Source organism: Palaemon carinicauda, chromosome 4 (genome assembly GCF_036898095.1).
Source record: "Palaemon carinicauda isolate YSFRI2023 chromosome 4, ASM3689809v2, whole genome shotgun sequence".
NCBI lineage: Eukaryota > Metazoa > Arthropoda > Malacostraca > Decapoda > Palaemonidae > Palaemon > Palaemon carinicauda.
In genome coordinates, this window is record NC_090728.1 from 176,462,869 (window position 1) to 176,475,368 (window position 12,500).

General features: G+C 34.8%; 1 protein-coding gene across 2 annotated transcripts in view; it reads right to left on the reverse strand.

Annotated features, from left to right (window-relative positions):
- Window positions 1-6,789: 6,789 nt before the first annotated feature.
- Window positions 6,790-12,500, reverse strand: part of LOC137639213 (uncharacterized) — a 46,832-nt gene continuing 41,121 nt past the window's right edge. For both annotated transcript variants that reach the window (XM_068371506.1, XM_068371505.1), the window contains exons 3-7: window positions 11,408-11,540; window positions 10,160-10,305; window positions 8,512-8,635; window positions 8,004-8,162; window positions 6,790-7,635 (exon numbers count right to left, since the gene is read on the reverse strand). In XM_068371506.1, coding sequence (XP_068227607.1) covers window positions 7,245-7,635; window positions 8,004-8,162; window positions 8,512-8,635; window positions 10,160-10,305; window positions 11,408-11,540 — 953 coding nt within the window. In that variant the 3' untranslated portion in view covers window positions 6,790-7,244. The remainder of the gene's footprint in view (window positions 7,636-8,003; window positions 8,163-8,511; window positions 8,636-10,159; window positions 10,306-11,407; window positions 11,541-12,500) is intronic.

A 12,500-nucleotide genomic window follows, 5' to 3' on the forward strand; every position in this document is an offset into this window, starting at 1 on the left:
ATTATTATTATTATTATTATTATTATTATTATTAGCAGCCAAGCTACATGCCTAGTTAAAAAAGCAAGATCTTGAAAGCCCAATGGCTCCAACAGGGAAAATAGCCCTGTGAGGAATGAAAATATGGAAACATGGAATAGAGTACCCGAGAGTACCCTAAAACAAGACAACTCTAGCTCAAGGCAGTGGAAGACCATGGTACAGTCATTCTGGCACTACCTAACACTAGAGATCGATGGTTTGATTTTGGAGTGTCCCTTTTCCAGAAGAGCGGTTTACCATAGCTAAAGGGCCTGTTCTACCCTTACCAAGTAGAAAGTAGCCAATGAACGATTGAAATTAACCTCTTGGGTGAAAATAGAATGTTCGGTTATCTCAGTGTAGTCAGGTGTATGAGGTGTACCAACCGTGTGTCACACGATCGTACATAAATTATTTTGTATATATTATGCTTGTAGCTGCGCTCTTCCCTCGCACTAAAAATACCTGAATGATCATATCTCCGGTTTTCCTCTGTAACATTGTCTGTCTCTCGAACAAGTTATGTCCTGTTGCCTTGAGGTTTTGTATATAAAGGAGAATGTTCTTTAATAAAGAACTCAGTTGATTGCATCCTGCCTTTGAGTTCACAATCTTCTCCCTCCTTCGTCACAGAGGAAAGAGGGGAATGTGTAAAGAATAGGCCAGACTATTCGGTGTAAGTGTAGGCAAAGGTGAAAAGAGCCGCAACCAGAAAGGGATCCAATGAAAATAATCACTATAATAAATGTGAAGATCGTCTGATCTATCTACCATGGGATTTCAGAATATCAGAGATTCAATTTTAGATCAACGTAAACCTTTATAGCCTAAAAACATTATTCAATTGGGCTTGTGTCATCGTTAAGTATCTTTTCTCCAAACTTTGCATAAAGTAGCCAATATTGTTAACAAAATTGAAGTCACAGTCTTTTGTGCTACTCTATTTTGTGCTTGTGTGACGTCATCATACCATCTATTCGTCGTTATGGGGAAAATACTGGATCTTTGTGCTAATTGGTTACGGTTACTTTTACAGTTTCTTTTATGGAATGTGTTTGATAAAAAAAATATTATCATTAAGTAACTTGAGGGATCTTTCATAAACATTTGTTTCATTCGTATATAAAATCATTATTGACGTTATTGAATTCCTCAAACTTATATTGTTTTCATACTGTAAGGGAAAAGTAACAGGTAAAAATAACTTATTGGACCAATAAGGAGTGGGATTTTGATAAACTCTACGGAACTTGATTTTCGTGTTTCATTTACAGTTGTTTCATGGCAGTGATGTTACGGATAAAGAAACACTATTTTGGCTTAGAATGATTTTCTTCCTTTAATTCTTTTTTGGAGTTAAAAAAAGCACCATTTTGAAACATTAACATAGAAAGTCTCCCGCATGTGTAAGTAACTACCGAATAGATATATAAAAGAAAAATGTAGCTTTGCTAACCCAAATATCTAAATCTAGTGATTTTCAAGAACTTCGACCAAATTATTTGAAAAGGTGTTTATGCGAAATTGAAATTTGATAAACAGCTCCAATGATTGACACACGTAATATGTTTCGCCGTTATTTAGACTATGATGACGTCATACCAACACGAGTCACTTACATCGTGAGCCAGATCAAATTTAGAATTAGAAAATGCTATATATAATTTATCTGTAATCCTACGCTTGAGTAAGAACCATTGTTGATATGATTCAATGCAATACATTAGTTAGAATACAATGATGAGTCATTCCCCTTTTTATATCCCAGAGATTTATATAACGTCTGGAAGAAAGTAAATACTGAGAAGGATATAGAAATACGTTTTATCACACATTTGTAGTAAAAAGTATTTTTTTTTTTTTTTTTTTACTGAGTGAGTCTTAATCACATTTCAGTACAGAATATGATAAATTATCAAACTATTTAACGTAAAATATTACGTACTACCTTATGCAACCTTGAACTATGATAGGCACTTTGTTTAGCATGGGGAGTCTTCTCCAGCTATTTGTTAGGTTATCATTTTCTTATGGACCTTTTCTTACATTTCTTGTAATTACAGTAGTGTTCACTATGTTTACTTTACTGATAGATTTGCTTATGGTTATGCTGCTATTATTTTGTTCAGTCTGCTACTAGTTGGAGATACTGATTAAATGCCTGAACCAGACTGCTCAGGAGAACGCCAGTATCGTGTGATTATTAAATGCGTGATGTAAGTAGCAATAATAGTGATTTTGTAGTTTCCTCCTTACAATTTAAATCTTAATTATGTACCGAGATTTTACTTCACCAATGAAACACTCATTTGTTTTCCCCTTCGAAGTTCAAGAAATCAATATTACAAAAACACGAAAACATTCATAGGCAAGGTGGAATATCAGTGTACACTAGAAATGGATAATCGGATTCTCTTATGAACTGTGGGGAATGTGGAGTTTATGATGTACAAGTTATAAAGGAGTGCTTCAATCATAACAACTTTATATATGATACACTTATCGTAATCCCGACTTGAATGATACTGTATTGATTGTATCCTTATCGCCATAGTCAAGCTACAGTAAGGTAATGGAAAGTGATCTTCTGTGCTTGTTGGCGATTTCAATGCGCAACATAGATAGCTGAGGAATTTTGGTTCTCCAACTAATTCCGTACCGTACCTTAGAACTTTTGTCTTTGTTTCGGAATCAGGTTATGAACACGTTATCAATGAAGATAAGTGTAAGTTTGGTACTTTGTTACATCTAGCAGTGACCTATTTCTCCGATGTTATTTCAAGTAGGATCACTACTTTTCTCATAATAATTTTTGGTCATGTATTAATTTCCTTTGTTAGTAAAAAAAAGAGTAAATATTCTTGTGGAGTCAAATGTTATCCTTAAATCTAATAATCAGTTTGGAAATGAATTTCGAGTGACCTTTCTCTCTTCATAATGTCACCGTTGTATAAGGATGTTGAGCCTGTTGTTTCTCTAAATTAAATTTTTATAATATCGTGACTGGAATGTTGGCTTGTCATATTAAAGACAAACCCTAATTTAATTATGAGAGTAGGCATGCCTTTTTTGGAAGTACATGAGATTTCTCATATTTGAAAGAACAATAGATCTGATTTAACTTTAACTAACATCTATTGCTCGGAGAGTTCATGCTTCCCTATTAAATGAATATACTATTATCATGAACGAAACATTTTGCGGCTCAAAGAGCACAAAAGGGTAAGATATACTCAGATCTGTACTTTTTAATGTAAATTCAAGTGTTCCCTTTGCTTCAACCAGATTGATGTTTCAGTTGCCCCTCGAAAGAAGAGAAGTAAGCCTTTTGGGTGGTATATTGGAAAATAAGCAGCATAATGAAAAACTAATCATACCATATTTCTATTTCCCTGAAGTTAAATTGACTAGTTTAGCTTTTTAGCCTCTTGAAATGGAAGACCTTTTCATTGACTTTGATTCTCATGGAGGTGTACACACAAATGGTATTTTCCTTCCTTTATGTGTGTGAAGACTGATCGTTATTATTATTATTATTATTATTATTATTATTATTATTATTATTATTATTATTCTCTATCACAATCTTTTCAACTGGGTGGTATTTATAGTGTAGGGTTCCGGGATGCATCCTACCCCCTTAGGAGTCCATCGCTTTTCTTATTATGTGCGCCGTTTTTAAGATCACACTCTTCTGCATGAGTCCTGGCGCTACTTCAGCCTCTAGTTTTTCTAGATTCCCTTTCAGGGATCTTGGGATCGGGCCTAGTACTCCTATGATTAAGGGTACAATTTCCACTGGCATATCCTATATCCTTGTTTCTATTTTCAAGTCTTGATACTTATCAATTTTTTCCCTCTCTTTCTCTTCAACTCTGGAGTTCCATGGCACTGCGACATCAATGAGTGATACTTTTTTCTTGATTTTGTCAATCAAGTATTACTATGACATGATTAAAGTCATTAATATTGATGGATGGATGATTATATTGTAGCCAACAGTTCCTTTCCCTTGTTCGGCCCGCAGGGTAATATTGATACCAGAGGACTGAATTTTTAGCATAATAGCATTGTAATAGTTCTACGACAGTGTGCTCTCACTCATATATTTTGATTGACAGTCGATATCTAACCCAGTTTCTCTTTTAGAATTCAAGTTGTTACCTTCGACTGTAAATTTACATCTGAGAAACATCTGGTCTGTCACGTTTTCAATAGCATTTGATATATATGGATGAAGTAAATTAAGATTTTTAAAGATTCGTCTATCCCGGGGAGATGACTTAATTCTTTTAACATTTCTTTTTTTTTTTTTTTTTTTTTTTTTTTAATGAAGCAGCTGAAGCACATCATATGTTTTTTTTTTTTTTTTTTTTTTTTTTTTTTTTTTTTTTTTATCAAGCAGCTGATGCACATCATGTATTGCAACTAAATAGCCAAGTTCCATTATATATCCGATTCTAGATCTTATTATTAATCTCTGGCATCTGGTATCAGATCTTCTAAGACTATGCCTTATGTACTGTAATACTAGGCATGAAGTTAATTCCAATTATCTTCCTTTTTTCGTGAGGTTCGGTACCATTCAACTTTTTAGAAGTTTTAGAAGTTTTTATCTAACTGACCCTCCTAATCAAGTACCTGAACTAAAACTTCAGAAGTTCAAACTGACTGAAAATGAACAGACTCATGTCAGTTTCACTTTATAAATTTTGCTCTTTTCTCTTTTAATTCTGGTACATAGTTATCTTATTAGCGTGTATTTTTTTCTCTCTGGGCTAGTTTCCTTAATGGAATCCTTCGGTTTACATCACTCTCAGTTTCCAACTGGAATTGCTACATATTCTCCAACAACAATAACAACAGTTCAACCATGATAGTAATAAGGTTAAGACTATCGGGTAAGACTATTGGTAAGCAGAAAATTTACAGGTTTTTTTTAAGGGTATGTGGTTTCTGGTCTTTAGTTAGCAGCATGAAATGTGTCTGTTCAAGTATTTTGTCAGACAAGTGATTTTCAAGATTTTTCCCCTCCGAGTTTCAGTTGTTTATCATCTTTCCCCTTGGAAGGAAAGTTTCACTTTTTCTGAGGAAACAGAACAAGTGGGATAATTATGAATTATGACGGCAGTAGGGAATTGAAACGAGTTATCCGAGGATTGCTTGCTTATACGCAAAGTCCGTGAGTGCAACAATAAAAGGAATTAAATAATATGTATAAGAAAGAAAGATAAAAAACATGATCTCTCTCTCTCTCTCTCTCTCTCTCTCTCTCTCTCTCTCTCTCTCTCTCTCTCTCTCTCTCTCTCTCGTCCAAAATATGAAAATTGATTTAAAGAAAAGACACTCAGTAATATACACGTTTTATTCAAAACATACACATAGTGCTTTCTGTATTACGAATCAACCCACCTATAACCAAAAAAAAAAAAAAAATCTGCTTACATATTGTGAAAGGATTTTTGTTTTGACTAGAATATTTATACAATTTAATCTGCTTAGATTCCTGGAAGAGATTCTGCTGAAACGATCTGTAATGCACAACACTTAACTCTAAAATACATGTTCTGAAATCAGGTTAGTGTGAAGCTGATTGTTATTTTTAAACATAATTAAACGTTTTACAGTTTCTAATCCTACTGTGTTTAATGATGAAAAATAAAAATGTTACATAACTGTTATTACCGAGATCACAGTGTACCGTTTGATGTAGTGATCTAAATACAATACTATTGAAAGAAAACTTAAAAGTTGTAATTTAAAAGAGGTTTTACACATTAAAGCTACATTCTTCTATATCTAACACACGGAGAAGCATCTACAGTCATTTTACCAGTAATCAGTGACTGGAAATCGGATATTTCATAAATGCAATTTATCGATTTGTTTTATTCATTCATAAATCGATGTTAAATCGACCCAAAATTTCAAAATACATCGACAAAATCATTCGTCCGATATTGTGGCGAAAGGGAAAAAGGTAGTTTATGGAAAATATAATCAAGGATTTTTAAAAATCTTTTGGACACTAACTGGTATACAATGAGGGCATACTACTGACAAAATTTTAATTCTAATTATTAACATTATTTGGATTAATATTATTATTATTTTAATTATTGTTATAGTATTGTCATTATTTTAATTATCCCAATTTATCTAGTGGAGACAGGTGAGGTAAAAGAAAAAAAAAAGAAAAAAACTTTTTAAAAAGACCGCCAAACAACAACAAGAACTACCACAGCCATAATAATGAAAAATTCCAATAGTGAAAGAAGGCTTACTCAAATATAGCAAGGTCTGATCGTTTGAAATATTGTAATAGGCCTAATAATCAAAGAGACTGTACTGGGTAAAAAGAAAGAATGCTTCAAAACACGGAATATGGAAAGATATTCGAGAGAGTAGAGCCCTCCACCGTTCCCCTAAGCGACGCTACAGCTTGCATAGCTATGCCCAAGCCAGCAAGCCAATCCCTAAACTTATTTTATATACAGGAATATGTAGAGTAGACTTAAATTTTGGTGACTAACTTTCTCAAATCAAATGAGAAAGTGATAGATACAGGAAATACAGAAGTAAAGGGTGATGAAACACGTTGTTCTAGCTGAGATTAAATTTAGAGAGAGAGAGAGAGAGAGAGAGAGAGAGAGAGAGAGAGAGAGAGAGAGAGAGAGAGAGAGAGAGAGAGAGATGTTTGGGTATTAAATTAACATTGTCAATATCCCTATAGGCACTGAATTTTTTTATTTACCTCCGAGAGCGCTCTCTCTTTCTCTCTTTTTTCTGTCTAAATAATCGCTATCTAAAACAAATATTTTGACTAAAAAGACATTCTTTATCCTTGTGTGTATATTTAGCAAGAAACAATACTAAAACTACGTCATATCTCTTGTAATAACTTAGTGAAGAGCACTATTGAAATGATTGTAGTGCTGATACATTTGTATCGTAGGATAAAAAGAATAATAGCAAAGATCTTACATACATTTGATGATTATTTAAGAATAATAACAAATGTCTTACATACACGTGATTATTATTTTATTCAATTTCAAAATTATGAAAAAATGTTACTAAGAGACATGTAACGATGCTTAGTGTTGCTAATTGGCAAATTGCGTTTTCATGAACTTGAGCACCTGTGGGAGAAAAGATGAACAAGATCCAAAGAGGAGAAAGGTAATCCAAGCTGTTGGTCATTGAAACAGTCCGCCATCTAATCATTGCAGCCTCAGAATCGTTGTCAAACCAAGCAAAAGCCCAACTGAAATCATGTTCCCAACGGTTCCAGAAGCCCGTCCGCGGTACTGCTGGCTCTCCGGTTCCAAGTTATTCCCAGAGAGATGATCGGTTGGGTCGGGAGTGGCTAAGACGGATCCCTTGGTCGTCCAAGTGAAGCGGGTTGTCGAATCCGGTGGTGTTGTTGATGACTGGCCGGCTGTTGTCGAATCGGGACGAAGGTAAACATTGTTGCCGATATTGTCTGGGTTGTTGTTGTGGTCCTCTCCGTTGTTGCTGCTGAAGAAATCGTCGCCACCAATGTTGTCGCTTGTGTCGGGGACTGTTACGGATGGGCGGACATTTGTTCGAGGGCAGTCGTGAGAATTAGGCCTATGGGAGGAAAGAAGATATATAAAATCAACCTTTTAACATGCAAGGAAAGTAACTTGGGCTTTGCGATGATCTAATCATTGTATATGGATATATTTTTTCACATACCGTGTAATATATAATTCTGGATTTGACAGAAGTAGCATCGAATCCCATTGCTTGAAGATAAAAATTGACACTCTAAAACATGATGCAGGATTTATTTCTCAAATCCCATCAAATTTACCAATACGCATAACATATTTACCATTACATTTTAACAGCATACATTTCCTAAGACCAATATACTAGCTTTCTCTCATGGGAGCCCTTGAAAGATAAGGAGCTCGTACGTTTCCTAGGCTACAGAGGCTCAAACTTAAACTTACACGAAGTCTCGGCACTTTTGGAGAAGAAAACCAAGAGCTCGGTCTAACATGTCCCTCATGAATCTGGACGCTGGCATGTTGGACCCAGAGGCTATTCCTTCTTTGTCGCATTCCATCGGTGTCTTTTCCAGCACGCAGTCTCGAAATTTGTGATGAGCGCTGTTAAATGGAAAAGGTTATTAGAAACTTCATGGTTATTAGTGGTTAGTGTTAGATAGATATCAAGAAGTTAATGTGATAAGTTATGTCCCTCAAAAGATCAGAAAATATAGAATAGAGAACAGTGTATCAATGTTTTATATTTTAATTCCAAAAAGTTTTTTTTTATCATAAATGCTAGCGTAGGAGACTTAATCCAAGTGGTTCAGTGGAGAAAGTAAAGATTTTCGGTGAGTTCCAACTCACGTGTAGCCGAATAATTCATAAAAAGTGCTGTCCTTAACAAAGTTCCTTAGGATGGTGACATTTAGGGAACCAGTTAAAAATATTACGAAACAATGAGTCTTACCAACAAAGCTGAGCATCTGTGGCTGAACTTCCTTGGACAAGGTCAGCCAAGTACTGGTATTGGTCGTTGCAGAAAGCCGAGTCGGTAGATACGCGTTTCAGACACGGAGCGTATGCGAGGTAAGCTGTAGAAATAGATATTTTATTATAAGCTCAGAAATTGAAAGAAAGATGAATCGTTGATATGGATTGATCTGGTCAATCAGTCATACAACTAGAAAAGAACTACGAGAGTTCAGACCTCCGCCACGGCAGCTTATTTCTCGAAACCACCTTGCCTTTCCCAGAATCAATATAGACCGTAGTCGTATTTGAAGTCTGTGTGACAATCATATGCGAGCTTGGGGTTAAGGTTAAGGTTAATTCGGTCAGCAATTAATTTCTGAAAGTTTCACTACTCTGAGTAAAATTGTGGCCAGGAAGTTGTTCACAAACATACAAACAGGGATGAAAACATAACCTCATCCCAACTTCACTTGCGGAGGTAAAAACTGTCAAATACTGAGTAGCACATCTTTAGATAAAGAAAATTACAATTGTGTGATAATTAGTATGTTTATTTTAATTTTGAAGTGATAAAAATTAAGAACCTATTTATATTCAAGACAAATTAGTTACAAATACGATCGTAGGTTTGTTTCAGACTGTGAAGTTTAACTAATGCATACTCAGTGGCCAGACTCTTTAGCTATGGTAAACAGCTCTTATAGGAGAAGGACACTCCATAATCAAACCATTGTATTCTAGTCTTGGGTAGCCTCTGTAGCACGGTCTTCCACTGTCTTAGGTTAGTGTTCTCTTGCTTGAAGGTACAATTAGGCACACCATTCCATCTAATTTCTCTTCCTCTTGTTTTGTTAAAGTTTTTATAGTTTATGTAGGAGATATTCATTTTAATGTTGTTACTGTTCTTAAAATATTTCATTTTCCTTGTTTCCGTTCCTCACTGGGCTATTTTCCCTGTTGGAGCCTCTGGGCTTATAGCATCCTGCTTCCAATTAGGGTTGTAGCTTAGCAAGTAATAATATGCAAAGATTTCATAGAGATTAATAAGGAAATATTCCCCAAGATTTTGTTATTGTAGTCAGTCCCCTGTCTATTTATATTTACTAGCAAACACCAATCCTTGCACTAATTTTTCGACACGTTCTGGTACATTCCACTCCATTATGTGTATGTATATGTGTATGTGTGTTTACCTATTTGTTAGAGTGCATTTTTAATAAGACATAGTGACCTCATTTTTTTCACATGTTTTGTATAAACTTTACCCCTGTAAGCAATGAATCGGAATGGGAAATAAACGATGAATCCTTTCATTGCTCCATGGTAGGAAGGTAATTTTCATAGGGTAAGAGTGAAGTTCCCAATCGGTAGGTTGATAGTTGAATGCATATCTGCGAAATACAAATGCAGACAGACAGACACACACACACACACATTAAGTCACTCACTCACTAGGTAAGCTAATCCAAAAGGTGTAAGGTGATCAAAAAGATGAGTGATCATTGTGGCTTTGAAAATAGTAAACAGAGTGAATGGTCTCTCTCTCTCTCTCTCTCTCTCTCTCTCTCTCTCTCTCTCTCTCTCTCTCTCTCTCATTCCGATAAAGAAACCAGGTGTCAGCAGAACGTTGCTCTATCACTCACATCTCTGGTAGTCGTGCTCGCCCGCGCACAGCTGCTGGATAGATTCGATGGAGCTGCGAATGGCCAGGTTAAACTCGTGCTTCTGCGTGGGCGTCAGGTAAGTCGCCGTGTACTCGTTCACGCAGTCCACGAAGCCATCCCACATCCTAAGAAAAAAAAAGAAGAAGAAGAATTAAAGGTTTTCGAGTGGTTTGGATTCGTGCAAATGATAGTGTTTTTGAAAATAGGTAATTGAAGTATAGGAGATTAGGGTTTTTAAGTAAATAAAAAGAAGAAGAATTAAAGGTTTTCGAGTGGTTTGGATTCGTGTAAATGATAGTGTTTTGGCAAATAGCAAATTGATGTAGAGAAGATTGGAGCTTTTAAGAAAATAATAAAAGCAATTTGAAGTATTTACAATGGTTTGAATTCGTGCAAATGATAAATGTTTTGATAAATAGGTAATTGAAGTATAAGAGATTGGGGTTTTTAAGAAAATAATAAAAACAATTTGAAGTTTTTACAATGGTTTGGATTCGTGCAAATGATAAATGTTTTGATAAGGATTTTGATAAACAGCAAATTAAAGTATAGGAGAATGGGGTTTTTAATGGGTTTGGAATCGCAGAAGTGTATCATTGTTGATGAGTCAACCAAATTTTGAATCAAATTAATATGAATTAATATCATAAAGATTTTAAAACGGTTTGGAATCATGCAAATGATAAATGTTTTGATAAACAGTAAATTGAATTATAAAAGATTGAGGGCTTTAACTGGTTTTGTGTCGCAGAAATATATTTATGTCGATGAGTCAACCAAATTTTGAATCAAATTATTATGGATGAAAATTAGAAAAATATTACTTTCATTTGGGGAATGATGATTTGATACAAATTTTCAACACCATTTTGCTTTTCAAGTCATACCAGTATTATTAACTTACTGATTTTTTTTATATCATATTTCATATAAATTAATTTCTGAAAAATATTTTTCAGTGAAATGATGATAAAATTTTTTCATTTTGCATGATATATATATATATATATATATATATATATATATATATATATATATATATATATATATATATAACTACAAACCATTCTTTAAAAAAAGCGAGAGATGTTTCAACCCCGAAAGATATGGCACAAAACAAAGTTGATTTTGAGATGGATACCAATCAGGAATTATAAAATCTCTCTCTCTCTCTCTCTCTCTCTCTCTCTCTCTCTCTCTCTCTCTCTCTCTCTCTCTCCTTCTTACCTGCATACGCTTCTAATTTCTGGAACTGTCAGTGGAAAGATATACTCCGGAGTTTGCACAAGAGGTTCCGCCATTCTGATGCATCTTGCCAAGTGCTCAATGCCCCGTTCGTCCCTGGCTTCGTTCCGCCTGACTGCCAAAAAAAAAAAAAAAAAAATTATATGAATATACACAGAAGAAATAAACATAGATAAATGCCTAAGTAGACTTTGGAAAACTCTGAGTATAATCGTAAATATAAATCGCTCACAATTATTGGTAAAATCAATAATATACTTATCAAAAAAAAATTCTACTCTCAGGTTGGATCTCGTCTCATATCGTTAAAACTTTTCGTATTTGGGCCTCGATTTATTTCTCATTATAGTTGTCCCATTTCAAAATGTTTCATCTCTCCTAAGTTTTAATCCTCGAAATCAATATCTGAAATTTCCGACATTTGAATCAATGCTATTTATATTTCTTAGCATTATTATACTAATTTGTCATTGACTTTTAGGAATATTGTCTTAATGGAAGAAAATTTTCAGTTAAAGAATAGAGGCCGGTGTATAACCTTAATTCTCTATACCTCCATAAACTCCAAACTGTGAAATTGAAAAACACTTAACAGACATTCAAGACAAACTAGTAGGTTGGCCAGGGCACCAGCCACTCGTTGAGATACTACCGATAGAGAGTTATTGAGTCCTTTGACTGGCCAGATAATACTACGTTGAATCCTTTTCTCTGGTTACGGTTCATTTTCCCTTTGCTATACACATACACCGAATAGTCTGGCCTATTCTTAACAGATTCTCCTCTGTCTTCATACACCTGACAACACTGAAATTACCAAATAATTCTTCGTCACCCAAGGGGCTAACTACTGAACTATAATTGTTGAGTGGCTACTTTTCTCTTGGTAATGGTAGAAGAGACTTTAGCTTTGGTAAGCAGATCTTCTAGGAGAAAGACACTCCAAAACGAAACCATTTTTCTCTAGTCTTGGGTAGTGCCACAGCCTCTGTACCATGGTATTCCACTGTCTTGGGTTAGAGTTCGCTTGTTTGAGGGTGCACTCGGGCACACTATTCTATCTAATTTCTCTTCC